Consider the following 12,486-nt stretch of genomic DNA (forward strand, 5'->3'; position numbering starts at 1 on the left):
TTTTAGGTGTGATATACCGTCCCCCAAACTTGCATAGAGACCGAGGAAGACTACTGTGGAAGGAAATTGTTAAGGCCACAAGGCACGATAACGTTATAATTCTAGGGGACTTTAACTTTAGTCATATTGATTGGAATTCCTTGACTGGGAGTTTAGAGTCTAACGACTTCTTAGAGGTAGTTCAGAATTTTTTAAAGCAGTTTGTTACAGAACCTGCAAGGGGAAATAACCTCCATGACTTGGTTCTGACAAACAAGGAAACCCTTGTTAATAATTTAGAAATTTCAAAGGAACTTGGGGCAAGGAGGGATAACTCAGTAACAGTCCCAGATTTTTGCTTAGCAGATTGCAATGGGCTTAGAGAATAACTATCATATGTGGACTGGTGTAACAAAGAGAGCTATCAATATGCGAGCTTTCTAAACACTATACATGCTGCCCAAAGGACATTTATTTCGTACAAAGAAATTAGATCGAATAGAAATGACCCTAAATGGATGAATAATAGTCTCAAATACCTTTTAAGGAAAAAGAAAGGAATTTATAGGCGCATCAGAAGAGGTGAGGGTCATCTTATGAATCAATATATTGACATTAAGAAGGATGTTAAAAAAAAGGGATAAGAAAAGCTAAACAGGACTACGAAATTAAAGTTGCTAGGGATTCGAAAACTAACCCGAAAGATTTTTCCAGGTTTATAGAACAAAAGTTAGAGGGAGAATGAACTGTGCTCTAATTTTAATAATTTTCTCTCGGTTTTCACACAGGAAGACACTAACAATATCGCAATAATTAATTTTTGTAGTGGGCCTGAAGAAGGTAAATTACGTAATATCACAGTCACTAGTGAAATGGTTGTGAAACAAGTAGACCAATTAAAAGAAAATAAATACCCGGGCCATGATGAGCTTTTTTCAAAGGTTTTTAAGGAATGCAAAATGGAACTCTGTGAACCATTGACTAATATTTTTAATTTATCTCTTCAAACAGGTGTAGTGTCTGATATGTGGAAGATGGCTAATGTAATTCCTATTTTTAAAGCAGAGGACAAGTCGTTACCGTCAAATTACCGCCCAGTAAGCCTAACCTCAATTGTAGGCAAATTTCTAGAGTCAATTACAGCTGATAATATAAGAAGCCGTTCTTTCCTAACTAATTTACTAACTTTTGAGGCTGTTGATCACGATAAAGAATTCGATATTGTTTATTTGGATTTTAGTAAAGCTTATGATAGAGTACCACATCAGAGACTGTTAAAGAAAGTGGCAGCTCATGGCACTGAGGGAAAAGCTGATGTCATGGATCGAGTCATGGCTCACCAATAGGAAGCAGTGTGCATAAATGGGGTTAAAACTGGCATTCCACAGGGATCAGTTTTAGGCCCTAATCTCTTGTATTGGACTATGTCAAAAGCCTTCATACAATCCAAAAAAAATGCAGTCTACCCACCCCCTCTCTCTTTCTTGTCTTACTGCTGTCACCTTGTCATAGAACTCCAGTAGGTTCGTGACACAGGACTTTCCGTCCTTGAATCCGATAAGTTCATTCTTTTCTAGGTGATACACCACTCTTCTGAAAATCTTCCCCATAACTTTGCATTACTGTACATGTCAGTGACACTGGTCTGTAGTTTAGTGCTGCGTATGTGTGTGTGTGTGTGTGTGTGTGTGTGTGTGTGTGTGTGTGTGTGTGTGTGAGAGAGAGAGAGAGAGAGGCCGACCCAAACACTTGCCTACTAACCCTGCTGTTGCTTCTTCTACAGGTGCAGTGATCGTGCCTGGGTCACTGAAGGTGGCAGTAACGCAGGTGACGGGTGACGGCGCTGTGCTCACCTGGGCCACATCTTCGGGTCATCGGAAAGTCATGACCTCGTGCTTGCTGCACTACGGCCCTCTGACTGAGGCCATGCATGTTCAGACCGCGGTGCAACCGGCCGAGCACCGCATCGCCCTCGCGCACCTTGCTCCCCACACCACCTACTACGCCTTCCTCAGTTGTTCCCACGCAACCACTACTTACACTTCTAACACCGTCCACTTTACACCACGTAAGTTGTCCCTCACTCACTGTCTCATAACTCCTATCTCATTAATCACTGGCTCACGTCATTCCTATGTCACCTTGACCAATATACAACTATGTTTTTTATGCAACTATATTTACCTGGTATAGATTTAAGAATGAAGTGCTTGAGTATGCAGCAGAAGTTTTTGTTAGCATATGAGAGGTTTTTGCTATTTAGAAGTGATATACTGAGGACAGCAATGCCTAAGCGTACGTAATAGGGCAAATAGTTTACTGGGATTTATATCAAGAAGTGTAAGCAACAGAAGTCCAGAGGTCATACTGAAGCTTTATACATCATTAGTAAGGCCTCACCTAGATTATGTAGCTCAGTTCTGGTCTCCATATTACAGAATGGACATAAATTCATTAGAAAACATTCAGCGTAGGATGACTAAATTAATACATAGCATTAGAAATCTTCCTTATGAAGAAAGATTGAAGACTCTTAAGTTACATTCACTTGTTAAACGAAGAATGAGGGGAGACCTGATCGAAGTGTATAAGTGGAAGATATGTATTAATAAAGGGGATATAAATAAGGTCTTGAGGATCTTCATGACTTTCCATTTGGCAGGGTTGAATTCGACCACGTGTCCAACTTGTCCAGGTCTCTTTGAAGTCCTGCCTGATCCTCATCTGATTTAATTCTCCTCATTAACTTCACATCATCTGCGAACAATGACACTTTTGAGTCTATCCCTTCCATCATATCATTCACATATACCAAAAATAGCACAGGTCCTAGGACCGAACCCAGTGGAATCCCGCTCGTCACAGTTACCCACTGTAATACCTCATCACGTACCATGACTCGTTGTTGCCTCCCTGTCAGGTATTCTCTGATCCATTGAAGTGCCCTTCCCGTTATACGCGCCTAATCCTGTAGTTTCTGCACTATCCTCTAGTTTCTGCACTAATCTATTGTGAGGAACTGTGTCGAAGGCTTTCTTGCAATCCAAGAAGATGCAGTCAACCCATCCCTCTCTTTCGTGTCTTACTTCTGTTACTTATCATAAAACTCCAGAAAGTTTGTGACACAGGATTTGCCTTCCATGAAACCTTGCTGGTTGTCATTCTTACTTTTGTTCCGTTCCAGGTGCTCCACCACTCTCCTCCTGATGATCTTCTCCATGACTTTGCATACTATACACATCAGTGACACTGGTCTGTAGTTTAGTGCCTCTTTTCTGTCTCCTTTTTTAAAAATGGGAACTACATTTGCCGTCTTCCATACCTCAGGTAGTTGCCCAGTTTCAAGGGATGTGTTGAAGATTGTGGTTAGTGGCACACACAGCATTTCTGCTCCCTCTCTAAGGGCCCACGGGGAGATGTCCGGTCCCATTGCCTTTGAGGTATCAAGGTCACTTAGCAGCTTCTTCATCTCCTCCTCAGTTGTGTGTTGTCATCCAGCACTTGTTGGTGTATTCCCTGTTGGTGTCCCCCTCTGTCCTGTCTTCCGAGAGTTCTTCCTGTCTTCTTTGTGTTTGTGTGTGTACACTCACCAAGTTGTTGTTGCAGGGTTCGATTCACAGCTCCTGGCTCCGCCTCTGCACTGTTCGCTACTAGGTCACTCTTCCTGCTCCATGAGCTTTGTCATACCTCTTAAAGCTGTGTATGGATCCTGCCTCCACTATATCACTTCCCAGACTATTAGACTTAGTGACAACTCTTTGACTGAAGAAATACTTCCTAATATTCCTGTGTTTCATCCGAGGCTTCAACTTCCAATTGTGACCCCTTGCTGCTGTGTCCCATCTCTGGAACATCCTGTCTCTGTCCACCTTGCCAATTCCTCTCAGTATTTTTTTATGCCGTTATCATACCCCCTCTATCTCTCCTGTCCTCCATTGTCGTTTTGTCGATTTCCCTTAACCTCTCCTCATAGGATGTGCCCCTTTGCTCCGGGACTAGTCTTGTTGCAAACCTTTGCGCTTTCTTTAATTTTCTTTCGTGCTTGGCTAGGTGTGGGTTCCAAACTGGTGCTGCATACTCTAATATAGGCCTGACATACACGGTGTACAGGGTCCTGTACGATTCCATATTGAGATGTCGGAATGCTAGGTTTGCTAGGCACCCATATGCTGCAGCAGTTATTTGGTTGATGTGCGCCTCAGGAGATGTACCCCGTGTTATACTCACCCCAAGATCCTTTTCCTTGAGTGAGGTTTGTAGTCGCTTGCCCCCTAGACTGTACTCTGCCTGCAGTCTCCATGGCCCTTCTCCAACCTTCGTGACTTTGCACTTGGTGGGGTTGAGCTCCAGGAGCCAGTTTCTGGAGCTGGCCTGCAGCTTGTCCAGATCCCTTTGTAGTTCTGTCTGGTCTTCGTCCAGTTGAATTTTTCTCATCAACTTCACATCATCTGCAAACAGGGACACCTCCGTCATGTTGTTCACATATACCAGAAACAGCACTGGAAGCCCGCTCGTTACACTCGCCCACTCTGATACCTTATCACGTACCATGGATCACTGATGTCTTCCCGACAGGCATTCCCTGATCTATTGAAGTGCCTTCCCTGTTATACCGACTTGGTCCTCCAGCTTATGCACTAATCTTTTGTGTGGAACTGTGTTAAAAGCATTGGAATCTTGTCCATTTCTAATGCTAATTTTATGGTGTTTTAATCTTAGTTCGAGACTTTTACCAGTTTGACCGTAGTAAACTTTATCGCAAATTTTACAAAGAATCTTATAGACACATCCGTCAGCATTTAAGATTCCTTCTAAAATTTGCGATAAAGTGTAATACGGTAAAACTGGTAAAAGTCTCGAACTAAGATTAAAACAACATAAATATAGCATTAGAACTGGACAAGATTCCATTGCTCTATTTAATTATTTAATTAATTTTTCAAAAAGTTGAGAGAGTTGTATCAAGCAAGTCCATGGTCGACAGGAATATAATTGAATCTTGTTTCATAAAAAGCAGTTTTGAAAATAATATGAATATTTCTTTTGGTTTATATAAATTAGATCCATTTATAATTAATAGAATCTGGGAAGAATTTAATAATACATTGGACAAATAATAAATCTTAATTCTTGGGTAGAATAATTTGTTTGTGGGATGCCGTGAAGGACCTGTCGAGTTGGGCCAGCGGGCCTGCTGCAGTGTTCTCTTTCTTACGAGTCGCGTGTCGTCGCTTGTCAGGTGTTGCTTTGTTGTGGGATGTGATGGTGAGGCGTGGTCTAGGCCCTTTATATGCCTTCCTTTCATGTGTTACTTTTATTGTTCCTTGATAATGTGAGTAGTCACGAAAGCGCTTGGAATTTCACTATTCTTTCACAGTGGTTGTTTTGCATATTCTGAAATCACCTGTTTACTGTGATCTTATTGCATATATATATATATATATATATATATATATATATATATATATATATATATATATATATATATATATATATATATATATATGGCCGCAAAAAATATGTACATTAGCAATGCAAAAAAAAAATGTGTACACACGATATTTTGGTGCTTACATTTCATTTGCATTTCCACCATAGGAGAAGTGGGAGGAGCTGTTGATGACATAGTGTACTAGAGCCTGTCTTGCTCCCATGATGCCGCACTTCATTGCTCTGCCAGAGCTCGGGTAAGGAAGGAGGTTTTTAAAGTTCCTCAGTGCCCTTTTTTTCACTTGACCACAAACTTTACCACGCTATATTTCCACTCCAAGTGGTCAGAATGGGTCGAACTAATCTTTCAATTGCAGAGAAGATCCGTGCACTCACCCTATTAGAGCAAGGCATGTCTGTGACATGCGTAGCCACAGACCTGAAACTGACTAGAATGGCAATTTACCTCAAGAAAGCACCGTACCACCCAGGAAATTGGGCTCTTGGGCCCCTAAAAAGACTTCTCTTCACAGAGACAAGTCCCTGAAGAGGGAAGTGTTATCAGATCCTGCCATAACCTCCGACAGACCTCAAGAAAAGCATCCTGCACTCCTGAAAGACGTCAGAGTGTGAACTATTCAGAGCTGCAATAGGACCTGAAAATACCTGCTCGACGTGCCGCCAAGAAGCCCATGCTAACTGAAAAAATGAAGAAAAAACGGCTTCAGTTCTTCAAGAAGTACAAAGATTCGACCTCAGACCAGTGGCAGAAGGTGATGTTAAGCGATGAGAGTACCTTCAGGCTCGTCGGGAGCGGCTCCTAAACCGTCCGTCATCCCAGTGGTGAGTCCCGTTATGATCCGCAGTACAGTGAAGCACCCTGACAGTATTATGGTCTGGGGTGGTTATACGGGCAGGGGTGAACTATACTTCCTTCTTAAAAACATTATGTTGAAGGAAAGTAATTATCTCGAGGTGTTACGGGAGCACATGTTGACATTTTGGTACATTCACGAGTATGACTTTTTTAGGCATAATGGTGCCTCTGCCCATAAGTTAAAAGCAGGGCAAAAGTTCCTCGAGGACAATAATATCAGTGTTTTGGAGTGGCCAGGCAATTCCCGACCTAAATCCTATCGAGAATGCCTGGCATGTGATGATAAATGATATTGCAAAAGCTCAACCCACTATCACAGACCTGAAGGAGGCACTGAAGAAGCTTTGGATGAATATGGACGCCTCCTTATTCTTCACCCTCGCCACTTCGATGCCCAAGCGACTTCATATAGTGATAAAGAACAAGGGTAACATGACCAAGTAATAACTGGAAGCTAAGTAGTGAAAATAAAATGTATTTTTTCGTTATATTGTCCAAAAAATAAACGTATAGATTTTTTTACGGCCACTATATATATATATATATATATATATATATATATATATATATATATATATATATATATATATATATATATATATATATATATATATATATATATATATATATATATATATATATATATATATATATATATATATATATATATATATATATAAATATATATATATATATATATATAAATATATATATAAATATATATATATATATATATATATATATATATATATATATATATATATATATATATATATATATATATATATATATATATATATATATATATATATATATATATATATATATATATATATATATATATATATATATATATATATATATATATATATATATATATATATATATATATATATATATATATATATATATATATATATATATATATATATATATATATATATATATATATATATATATATATATATATATATATATATATATATATATATATATATATATATATATATATATATATATATATATATATATATATATATATATATATATATATATATATATATATATATATATATATATATATATATATATATATATATATATATATATAATATATATATAAATATATTATATAATATATATACAATATATATATATATAGTAGTATAAATAAATATATATATATAATAAAATATATAATATATATATATAAATATATATATATATATAATATATATATATATATATATAAATAATAATATATATATATAAATATATATATAATATATATATATATATTATATATATATATATATATATATATATATAGTATATAAATATATATATATATATATATAAATATATATATAAATATATATATATTATAATATATAAATATATATATATATATATATATAATATATATATATATATATATATATATATATATATATATATATAAATATATATATATATATATATAAATATATATATATATATAAATATATATATATATATATATATATATATATATATATATATATATATATATATATATATATATATAGAGGGTAAGAGAGGTTAAGATAGTGGTGAAGCAATGTAAAAAGAGAGCAAATGAGAGAGTGGGTGAGATGTTATCAACAAATTTTGTTGAAAATAAGAAAAAGTTTTGGAGTGAGATTAACAAGTTAAGGAAGCCTACAGAACAAATGGATTTGTCAGTTAAAAATAGGAGAGGAGAGTTATTAAATGGAGAGTTAGAGGTATTGGGAAGATGGAGGGAATATTTTGAGGAATTGTTAAATGTTGATGAAGATAGAGAAGCAGTGATTTCGTGTATAGGGCAAGGAGGAATAACATCTTGTAGGAGTGAGGAAGAGCCAGTTGTGAGTGTGGGGGAAGTTCGTGAGGCAGTAGGTAAAATGAAAGGGGGTAAGGCAGCCGGGATTAATGGGATAAAGATAGAAATGTTAAAAGCAGGTGGGGATATAGTTTTGGAGTGGTTGGTGCAATTATTCAATAAATGTATGGAAGAGCGTAAGGTACCTAGGGATTGGCAGAGAGCATGCATAGTTCCTTTGTATAAAGGCAAAGGGGACAAAAGAGAGTGCAAAAATTATAGGGGGATAAGTCTGTTGAGTATACCTAGTAAAGTGTATGGTAGAGTTATTATTGAAAGAATTAAGAGTAAGACGGAGAATAGGATAGCAGATGAACAAGGAGGTCTTAGGAAAGGTAGGGGGGTGTGTGGACCAGGTGTTTACAGTGAAACATATAAGTGAACAGTATTTAGATAAGGCTAAAGAGGTCTTTGTGGCATTTATGGATTTGGAAAAGGCGTATGACAGGGTGGATAGGGGGGCAATGTGGCAGATGTTGCAGGTATATGGTGTAGGAGGTAGGTTACTGAAAGCAGTGAAGAGTTTTTACGAGGATAGTGAGGCTCAAGTTAGAGTATGTAGGAAAGAGGGAAATTTTTTCCCAGTAAAAGTAGGCCTTAGACAAGGATGTGTGATGTCACCGTGGTTGTTTAATATATTTACAGATGTGGATGTAAGAGAAGTAAATGCGAGGGTCTTGGCAAGAGGCGTGGAGTTAAAAGATAAAGAATCACACATAAAGTGGGAGTTGTCACAGTTGCTCTTTGCTGATGACACTGTGCTCTTGGGAGATTCTGAAGAGAAGTTGCAGAGATTGGTGGATGAATTTGGTAGGGTGTGCAAAAGAAGAAAATTAAAAGTGAATACAGGAAAGAGTAAGGTTATGAGGATAACAAAAAGATTAGGTGATGAAAGATTGGATATCAGATTGGAGGGAGAGAGTATGGAGGAGGTGAATGTATTCAGATATTTGGGAGTGGACGTGTCAGCGGATGGGTCTATGAAAGATGAGGTGAATCATAGAATTGATGAGGGGAAAAGGGTGAGTGGTGCACTTAGGAGTCTGAGAGACAAAGAACTTTGTCCTTGGAGGCAAAGAGGGGAATGTATGAGAGTATAGTTTTACCAACGCTCTTATATGGGTGTGAAGCATGGGTGATGAATGTTGCAGCGAGGAGAAGGCTGGAGGCAGTGGAGATGTCATGTCTGAGGTCAATGTGTGGTGTGAATATAATGCAGAGAATTCGTAGTTTGGAAGTTAGGAGGAGGTGTGGGATTACCAAAACTGTTGTCCAGAGGGCTGAGGAAGGGTTGTTGAGGTGGTTCGGACATGTAGAGAGAATGGAGCGAAACAGTGACTTCGAGAGTGTATCAGTCTGTAGTGGAAGGAAGGCGGGGTAGGGGTCGGCCTAGGAAAGGTTGGAGGGAGGGGGTAAAGGAGGTTTTGTGTGCGAGGGGCTTGGACTTCCAGCAGGCATGTGTGAGCGTGTTTGATAGGAGTGAATGGAGACAAATGGTTTTTAATACTTGACGTGCTGTTGGAGTGTGAGCAAAGTAACATTTATGAAGGGGTTCAGGGTAACCGGCAGGCCGGACTTGAGTCCTGGAGATGGAAAGTACAGTGCCTGCACTCTGAAGGAGGAGTGTTAATGTTGCAGTTTAAAAACTGTAGTGTAAAGCACCCTTCTGGCAAGACAGTGATGGAGTGAATGATGGTGAAAGTTTTTCTTTTTTGGGCCACCCTGCCTTGGTGGGAATCGGCCAGTGTGATATATATTATTATTATTATTATTATCACACTGGCCGATTCCCACCAAGGCAGGGTGGCCGAAAAAGAAAAACTTTCACCATCATTCACTCCATCACTGTCTTGCCAGAAGGGTGCTTTACACTACAGTTTTTAAACTGCAACATTAACACTCCTCCTTCAGAGTGCAGGCACTGTACTTTCCATCTCCAGGACTCAAGTCCGGCCTGCCGGTTACCCTGAACCCCTTCATAAATGTTACTTTGCTCACACTCCAACAGCACGTCAAGTATTAAAAACCATTTGTCTCCATTCACTCCTATCAAACACGCTCACACATGCCTGCTGGAAGTCCAAGCCCCTCGCACACAAAACCTCCTTTACCCCCTCCCTCCAACCTTTCCTAGGCCGACCCCTACCCCGCCTTCCTTCCACTACAGACTGATACACTCTTGAAGTCATTCTGTTTCGCTCCATTCTCTCTACATGTCCGAACCACCTCAACAACCCTTCCTCAGCCCTCTGGACAACAGTTTTGGTAATCCCGCACCTTCTCCTAACTTCCAAACTACGAATTCTCTGCATTATATTCACACCACACATTGCCCTCAGACATGACATCTCCACTGCCTCCAGCCTTCTCCTCGCTGCAACATTCATCACCCACGCTTCACACCCATATAAGAGCGTTGGTAAAACTATACTCTCATACATTCCCCTCTTTGCCTCCAAGGACAAAGTTCTTTGTCTCCACAGACTCCTAAGTGCACCACTCACTCATATATATATATATATATTATATTATATTAGATGGGGTCCATCTCTGGTGTAAATTGTGGGATCCACAGCCTCGGAGAAGTGGATAAAAAGGCTTCAAGGAAGAATATTTAGATTTCTTCCTGCAGCCGTTTGAATATTCCACTTCACCTACCATCCCATCTTTTCATTCTATTATATATATATATATATATATATATATATATATATATATATATATATATATATATATATATATATATATATATACGTATATATATATCTTGTTAGGCGCTGTAACATGAAAGTGGCTGCTCTTGATGGTGTCGATGAGCCTGGAACCCAGTTCTTTAAGGAGACGTGTGGCATTTTTACCCCCATGATCTCAAGGTCTCTGATCCCACTGGGACAAATTGATACTGTTGGCTTATGTCCCTGTACTTGCTGATCTTTTACTCCTCCCTGTCTCCCGACATTGATGGATGTAGGTGTCGGCCAGTGTCGACACACAGGTATAGTTCCATGTTAGGAGCTTACCATTCTCTCAAGGATAGATGGTGATCTCGTTGGGGCGGTTTGCTGGGTTGTAGGTAATGTTGGCTGCCAGTGATCGGGGCTCTCGGCTTTGCATCCAGCTTTAGCAAGGGTTCTCTTTATGATGTTGAGTTCATCGTGTCTTGCATGGCAGCCCTTGGTTTTGTAACAGTTAAGACCAAGTAGACCATATTGGTTGGCTTACGCATTACCGCAAATACACGTATATCCCGTGTGAATTGGGTCAGCAAGGCAGAGAGCCACTGCCAATTGCCAAAATGGGAACTGTTTGGAGGAAGTCCCGGAGTGATGTGCACTCACAGCGTGGAGATGGGCAGCCTCATTGTCTGGTGTTACAGCCCTAAGCATGTTGGCAAGCACCTTTTCAGCGATGGGGCCATCCCACCTTGACTGTAGGCCAGTGCTGCACTAGGTTTTAGTGCTGGAGCAGCATGTGCCTCCTATTCAGTGATAGCACTGGCATTGCGTATATATAGGTGATATGGACTCTAGACACCTCTCTCTCTTTCCCTCTCTAGGTCATCTCCCAGCGTTCCCACAGGAAATATTAGCTGTAATCTTGGTTAGCCACCATTTTTGTTTTCGTGTCGTTCGTTTTGAAAAATTATTCATATTTTCAATATTATACTAATTTATACTACTTCAGTTGATATGGTTTATTGCAGTCAGAGAGAACACTAAACCTGTAGGGGGTCATACAAGTTCTTAGGGAATAAGAGAAACAGGTTGTACCTAAGAAGAGCAGGCATGGTCGAATTTCTTAGATCAAGAGCCTCGTCACTGGTATTAAGATTCCTCGCTGGACAAATTATTAGTATTATTGATAAAAGATTACGTATCATTATGCATTTATGAGATGACACTACATCACCCTTTGCTTTAGCTTTAATCTTGAACCAGGAGAGATTTTGTTTATTGTTTTTTCCTACGCATTAACTTTCTGTAACATTTAGTTTATGTTTTGCATCTCATTACAAAGCCATATATCAATTCTGTCATGTGTTAATAATTGGTACAGAAGACATTGCTGCTAGTCTGTCAGTTTAATGACAGTCCCACCAGCTTCATTAGTGTCTACAAGTCGCCTTGTTCATAGGACTTATACACACAATTTAACACCTAAGATAGTATGTAGTTTAATCAAAGCCAAGTTGTTCCAAGTGAGGTATCATTGTTGAAGGTTATGGCTGAGGCAGACGTTGACTCACGTATCAGATACTGCAAATCAAGAAGTTCGATATTAAAAAAAAAAAACATTG

At 38.7% G+C, this 12,486-nt stretch overlaps 1 protein-coding gene across 1 annotated transcript in view; it reads left to right on the plus strand.

The window, feature by feature from the left end:
* LOC128685929 (uncharacterized) overlaps positions 1–12,486 on the plus strand; it is a 458,247-nt gene that overhangs the window by 370,082 nt on the left and 75,679 nt on the right. The window contains exon 2 of the mRNA XM_070083404.1: positions 1,763–2,047. Coding sequence (XP_069939505.1) covers positions 1,763–2,047 — 285 coding nt within the window. The remainder of the gene's footprint in view (positions 1–1,762; positions 2,048–12,486) is intronic.

This window comes from Cherax quadricarinatus, chromosome 9 (assembly GCF_038502225.1).
Source record: "Cherax quadricarinatus isolate ZL_2023a chromosome 9, ASM3850222v1, whole genome shotgun sequence".
Taxonomy (NCBI): domain Eukaryota; kingdom Metazoa; phylum Arthropoda; class Malacostraca; order Decapoda; family Parastacidae; genus Cherax; species Cherax quadricarinatus.